This window comes from Sphaeroforma arctica (genome assembly GCF_001186125.1).
Source record: "Sphaeroforma arctica JP610 unplaced genomic scaffold supercont1.330, whole genome shotgun sequence".
Classification (NCBI taxonomy): Eukaryota; class Ichthyosporea; order Ichthyophonida; genus Sphaeroforma; species Sphaeroforma arctica.
This window is the reverse complement of record NW_014040228.1, coordinates 1-7,004: the sequence shown is the minus strand read 5'-3', so window position 1 is coordinate 7,004 and position 7,004 is coordinate 1. Positions and strand designations below refer to the sequence as shown.

The 7,004-nt window shown below is 41.6% G+C and overlaps 3 protein-coding genes across 3 annotated transcripts in view; 2 read left to right on the top strand and 1 right to left on the bottom strand.

The window, feature by feature from the left end:
* SARC_05263 (hypothetical protein) overlaps positions 1–1,938 on the bottom strand; it is a 5,416-nt gene extending 3,478 nt beyond the window's left edge. The window contains exons 1-2 of the mRNA XM_014300875.1: positions 1,665–1,938; positions 250–501 (exon numbers count right to left, since the gene is read on the bottom strand). Of these exons, the coding sequence (XP_014156350.1) occupies positions 250–501; positions 1,665–1,717 (305 nt within the window). The 5' untranslated portion in view covers positions 1,718–1,938. The remainder of the gene's footprint in view (positions 1–249; positions 502–1,664) is intronic.
* Positions 1,939–2,902: 964 nt separating this feature from the next.
* Positions 2,903–3,059, top strand: SARC_05262 (hypothetical protein; the record flags this gene model as incomplete). Its single annotated transcript, XM_014300874.1, has 1 exon — positions 2,903–3,059. A coding segment is annotated over one exon (157 nt), but the record flags the coding sequence as incomplete, so codon positions are not given.
* Positions 3,060–4,513: 1,454 nt separating this feature from the next.
* SARC_05261 (hypothetical protein) lies at positions 4,514–4,924 on the top strand (the record flags this gene model as incomplete). The annotated part of the gene is made up of 1 exon (XM_014300873.1): positions 4,514–4,924. One exon carries the CDS (start codon positions 4,514–4,516, stop codon positions 4,922–4,924), a length of 411 nt encoding a protein of 136 aa, XP_014156348.1.
* Between the last annotated feature and the right edge of the window lie 2,080 nt (positions 4,925–7,004).

The following is a 7,004-nucleotide window of genomic DNA, read 5'->3' as shown; positions in this document are numbered from 1 at the left end:
GTGTGCACCTAATGAATATCAAGACTGGTGACCACCTGATGGTATAGTAGGGTATGGTGTGTGCACCTGATGAGTATCATTGAGGACTAGTGTCTCCCTAGTGGTATAGTAGGGAATGGTGTGTGCACCTGATGAGTATCATTAAGGACTAATATCTCCCTGGTGGTTTAGTAGGGAATAGTGTGTGCACCTGATGAGTATCATTGAGGACTAGTGTTCTCCTGTGGTTTAGCAGCGAATGGTGTGTACCTGATACCTGCCTGGCTGAAGTAGCCTGCGGCTTCGGCATACTGCTTGTGGTCCTTGGCCATCATGGCTGCGCTTTCCAGTGCTCTGGCAGAGTGGAAACCATTGTCCAGCTGTTGGTGCATGTCTGCTACTTTGAGATATGTCTCCATTGCTGCTCTGTACGCTCGCGCTTTCTTGAAACTCAGCGCAGCCTTCTCATATAACCCCACCGCAGATTGCGGATCAGGCTTCTTGAAGAAACCGCTCTTGAGGCTGTGGCAGCGGTCAGCAATGTTAAGTGTGAGAAGCAGCAGACAGGGATTTATTTTGTAACAATCTAGTAGCGATCTATATTAGTAACTTGTCCTGTAAAGGATCTACCTACAGTAACTTATCTTAACTGATCTTGTAACGATCTAGTAAAGATTTATATTAGTAACTTGTCCTGTGAAGATCTATCTACAGTAACTTATCTTAACTGATCCTGTAACGATGTGGTAAAAATCTATATTAGAAACTTGACCTGTAAAGATCTAAGATCTACCTACAGTATCATATCTTGCAACGGTCTAGTAAAGGTCTACCTTAACAACTTATCCTGTAAAGATCTACCTACAGTAACTTATCTTGTAGCGATCTCGTAACGATCTACCCTAGTAAATCTAAAGGTCTACCTACAGTACTATATATTGTAACGAACTAGTAAAGATCTACCTTAGTAACTTATTTCGAAAAGATCTGGAAAAAATCTACCCATGACGGCCTATGGACAAGGAGCTAGAGCTGATGTGCAACTGTTAGTGGCTGCTGATATGCCGTGTATTCCGTGAGCGACATAACGTAATGCACGTAGTGTGTATGAGTAGGTTGGGAATCCCGAGGTCTAATTTGTAGGTGTTAAAGTGTGTCTGCAGCCACTGGCCCATTGACTGCAGTTCTGCAAATGGCTACTACTGACTCTGCTCATGTGCAAAGGTATGTGCTGCCTCGTTGGATGATTGTGCTGCTTATGTGTTGTATGCTTTAAATCTTAATTATATGTACTTTTATTATGTGTAGTTTATAAAACCTTCCACCAGCGCAAGAAGATTTGGTCTCGCTGGCTCTATTCATTGCACATGCACAGACACAAAACACGACAGTGGTGAAAGATGATATTAACAATCTACTAAAACTACTGTATGCCATTGACCACCCACAACCTTTATCTCACTGAGACCGTGCGAAGAGCGAAACGCAGACAGAACGGCACAGAAAAGGGACTTGGAAGGCTATATCTTCCTAATCACATACTCACCAAGAACTGCGCATCACTATGCGGTATATATATTATGCACGAGGAAAACAAGACATATAGTGTACAGCACAAAACGTATACAACGTATACAATACATCTAACGTATCTTGTCTACATCGCCGAACGCCTATCAACACACCATTTCTCGGCCTGTTGTATAAAGTCCTTCCCCTCTTTCACCACCGAGGTCATTGTGTTTATAGAAGTTAATGAGCGGAATATCCCAATAGTACATACAAGTCTGCGTTTAAATTACTTGGTTAAAGAAACTCTTTTTGTTCTCAGTTGCCACTTTATAGTGTATCCCTGTATAGTGTGTGTCTGGCAGACTGTGTCGTGTGATGTGTATACTTATACTGTGTACACTGCCTTGTATACTCTTGTAAATATGTAACCTTCTAGAAAGGCATAAGGTGCCTAATAAATACATGATAAATACATATGTAAATAAATATTTATATATGTATAATTTTAGAGGGCTATGGTATTCTTCAGAGAATATCCGCCCGCCAATTTGCTTTGATACTTTTTTTTTAAAAACAAAGAGTGTATTTATAAAAAAATATTATCTTAATAAATCCGCAGTCTCCCTGAATTGGTTTAATTTTTTTTCTAGTTTTTAACCTCCCATTCAACCTCCCCATTAGATCCCTAATTCCCCTGTTGTCTCTTACCACGAAGCTATAGGCCTTTGCTCCCTTTCTTTTTTGAATGCTCCCATAGCCTAAAGTTTGTTGGATTTTGGCCGCCAAGGGTAAGTCTTTAGAATGAAAACAGAACTCGATTATATGTATGTAAATATGTTTGTACAATATAAAAACCCTAAATAAATTATGGGGGAAAACCATAGCCGTCTAAGGGCCCCCCTAATCGACACATAATTTTTTTTTGTTAAAGTAGATAAAGTAAAATAATTAAAGGACAATATCCCACTTTGTTGTATATGAGGCTCGAGCAGTACTCCTAAAAATATTATAGGGCTTTGCACCCAAATTGGTTTACGTACATTTCTCACAATTTCATATTTTTAATTCCAGAAAAGTGCCGTTATTTGATTGGGCTATATTAATCACAAGAAAAAACAACACAGACGTGCAAAAAAGGTGGAAATCACAACACACGCGATCATTGTGCACACACAGTACACACACTATTCTATATTACATACCTTGTTTTCGATATTTATCGAATATGGACGGGGTAGAAACGACACAGATGTTTGACGGAGACGAGTAGTCATTTAATTTGGACGACATAGCATGTACGTGCTTGTCGCCGTGTTCCAGTGAATGGCATGTACATGAGAACAGCAACAATGTGTTAGATATATGCACGCCCAACAATTTAGAATTTAATGTCGAGAAAATCATCGATACTATGCATGTTGGAGCAGGTAGTCGTGACAATAGTAACAATGGCGATGGAGGTATTGATACAGAATCGCCAGGGCTTTATGAGGCCAGCGACAGTAGTGACGACAACGAATACAAGATCACAGGCTTGTACGGTTTGTCCGAGAGTAGCGAGGAGAGCAGTATGTCGGACATTGATATGGAGGTTGACGTGATGCACAATAATAAAGGCAGACTCTCTTAAAAAGCAATGCTAATTGTAGGGATAATATTATTTATTTCAAAAATGGCACGTATGTATGATACATGGCAAGTATGTATGATACTTGGCAAGTATGTATGATACATGGCAAGTATGTATGATACAATGGCAAGTATATATGATACAATGATGGTCATAGCTGTAATCATACCTATAGTAGAAGACTTACATGGTCTCATAAGATTGGGTATTGTCTATCGATATAGGCCCACCTTCAATGAGGTAGTTGTGCACTCACTGTAGATGAATAGCTTTGATATGGACCTCAGAATGACATTTTGTCAGTTCTTAATATTAAAAGAGGTGATCACTGCAACATGCAAAAGAGATCCGCGCTTGGGTAATTTGAGGAATGGAACAATAGCAGTTGACGTACAACTAGCACTTACACTAAGGATGCTATCAAGAGGTCTTGTGACAGACCTGAAGAGTGTATTTATGCTGCATGAGGCAACTGTATATATGTACTTTAAGCGTGTAGTACGGGCAATTAATTAACTCAAAACTCTTCGTGCTTTGAATATGGAGTTTCCAAAATCAGAGTCTGAATGTGAACATATAGCGTTAGGGTTTCGGGCACGATCCACTTATAGGAGAATAAAAATCCTAAAAACCCTTAAAAGGCTACAAGTAAAAGATTTGGCATATAGATCAGGCGTTTGGGATATTTGTAAGGAAGTGGGGAATATTGTGGAGAGCACTAGAGTTTAAAATTATGATCGTGCCGGAGATTATGAAATGTCTTACGAAATTACATAACTATTTGCATAGGGATTGAAGGTTACCCTAACAGTCATAAGTATTATAAGGAAGTACCTTCATTTTGGTATTAAAAAACCCCATAGTTTGTGTCCAAACGCCTTTTTGCCTTTATTTCGTACCAAATCGAAAAATGCCTTTATTTCATGCTAAATATAAAATCGCCTTTTTTTCATGCCAGATGTCAATTTGTTTATGAAAAAAATATTATGCGATTAAATATGGACAAGTCTCCACCTTATCGGCTAGTTTGGTAGGAAAATATAATGATACAATAACGCTGCATGGCGACTGAAAATGGGCTCCACATTTTTTCATGCTGTGTATATAAATACACATATATTTACCAAAATGCCTAAAGCCAACAAGCCATCTATGATACGGCCGATGACTGCTTTGCAAACATAAATGCTTGTAATTTTGTCACCACGCATGTTGACGATATCCGGAAATCCCTCGAGGACAGTTTGGACAAGGTGTTAGAAGATCGTGGCATTGACAAGATGCAATTTGGCGAGCTAAACGACGCTTTTAAACAGGCACAAAAAAAAATAGCGCACCAAGGCCAAGAATACGGTCGCAGCTGCCACCCAGGAATTATTTGACGTGTTCGAAATGGACGGTATAGTCAAGCCAAGCTTTCCAAATCTTGAAAGTGCAATCAAGACCTTGGCAACTCTGATCAGTCCTGATAATCCGAAACTCAAGATTACATACCGTGACCAGATGAAAAACGACCCCAGGGGTCCAAAAGCCTGTCGCGATAACTTGAGTGTTGCCCTTATGACTCTCCGAGAATCCTTGCTGAGACTTTGGTTATTGGTTAAAAGGTACAATTTTGCAGGCAAACTAATCGGGCCCAAACTCGAGCGACTGGTCGATTTGCGCGACATTCCACGTACACAAGAGACCACCTGGTTAATTAGAGGTATCAGGGAAATACGACTGGATGGCGAACGTGAGGCTATCAGGGAAATACGACTGGATGGCGAACGTGAGGCACTGGATCATGCCGAACATATATAGAGAATGCGAGAGGTTGAGCGCGCATAAGAAGAGAGACTTCGGAAGGTGATTGGTGTTGACGCTACAGATAAAAATATAAATTATTTGTGGACCTTACAGGCATAAAAGACACCGTGTCACTGCTAGTGGGACGCGATGTATCCGAACCCGCCAACCCGCTTTACCAGGAGTGGCAGCGTGTTAACCGGAAGCGGGGCAGGCGAACCCAAGACTCGCTCAAGTGGTCCGACTTTGAGCGACAGAAGAAGGAGAGGGCTAGGTTTCAAGCGATTGAGTTGAGTGATTTTCACTTTAGGGTTTTAGGGTTTAGGTATCATTATTTGTTTACACGCTATTGCTATATACAATGCCTGATGTCCGGGGTGGTCTTGTGGCTACCGGCAGGTGTTGGTAGTTCCCGTGACCCTGCTTTTCAGGGGAGGGCGAACTGTACTATCTAAAGGCTGAGTCTTTTACGGTCTGTGGTTGTTGTACTTGTTGGGTTGTTTCTTTGGGTGTGGTAATCTAGTAGTGAGTCCTGTAGGTTTTTATAACCGTACCTGACGTGATGGAGATTCTGTGACTAAGCTGTGACAGATATGCATATCGTTTCATTGAATATGAGATATGATACAGTGGCTCACCAGTGTATCATACTCACTACCGCATCACCGGGTCGTGGTGTACGACTGTGTCTGCCGGTAGGCATTCAAGGCGGATGAGTTCGGGGCGGAGGGTGTTTCATAGCGGAGTGTATGTTAATATATGAGCTATTCAACTTCAAGTCAATGCATATCTGTCGCAAGCATATTCGCCAGCGTCCGATCAAATCAGGTGGGGTTACGCTACTACAAATGTATGAGAGTGTAATGTCTATGGGGATATGATTGTCCAAGTCCTGATCTATATCGAACAGGGGGTGTATGTGATGGTTCGGGAGTTTGTGTGTCCAGAACTGGGGTGCCGCTATATAGGCACTAGCCTGTGGGTGAAGTGTATTGAAGTCCATCTGCGGATTGTCTATCTATAGTATTCTGTTTGCTTGTTCAAAGCGTTGTCTGCGTTCTAACGAAGGCCAGATATACTCGTTATGTGGGTGTTCAGAGTCTATGAGGAGGGTGTGTACTATTGTGGTCATGAGCCGTGGCACTGGGAACACACAGTTCATCAGTATTTGGGGTGGTATGGGTCCTTTGTGCAAGTACACCAATTGGTCGTGTAGTGTGAGCATGTCGGTGTAGCGCTTACGGGTGCTAAGGGCGTCAAGTAAGTTGCTATCAACTACAATCTCTTTCTGTGGTGAGATGAGTTTGAACATGTAGGGGAGCACGAGGGGACATTTGAAGTGTGATGTGGTGAAAGGGGTGTGCAGCCAATGCATGTGAGGCCTGCCGGGGTCTTTTCTAGCGTGAACATATACCTGTTCGTGATGTACAGTGCGACTATCGTTGGTACTCTGAATAAGAGACTGCTGAAGCTGTGATGTTTGAGTGGCGTGTCGAGCCGGTACCGCTCTTCCTCGCCTGGGTAGATGAGTCCAAATCGGAGTTCGCGAGCCGCTTGTCGATGTAGCGCGCTTTCCTTTTTGTTTGGCTTTCTATTGGTATATGCTTGTTTCAGTTTCCTGTATGTTATGAACGGAGGGTAGTGAAGTATGTTCGAGCGAGCGAGCATAGTGAGTCTCATAGGGGTGAATATGGTTGCTTGTTTGCCCAGATATTCCTGTAAAGGATTTCTGTGTGACATGCGAGTTATATGATTTATAAGACTCACGCACTGCCAAGTGCATAATGCTCGTGCGTTGAGGAGTCCACCGTGTAAACTTCGATGGAAATTACTAGGTTTCAAACTATATTAAACTAAAATACAATTTAATCAGTTAGGATTTAGCAGTGGTAGCTTGTGTAAGAATGATCGGGACTGCCTCTTGTTAAGCGCCTAAATATCCTCGATCACACAGGACGTACCTCTAGCTGTTCTTTATTGAATTATTTTCACTAGAAGTACTAAGTGTTCATGACCACATGCCTAATTTGTAGATAGACATAATAACGTAAGTCACGTTAATACATTAGCTGATATTAATAAAGTTCCATCTGAA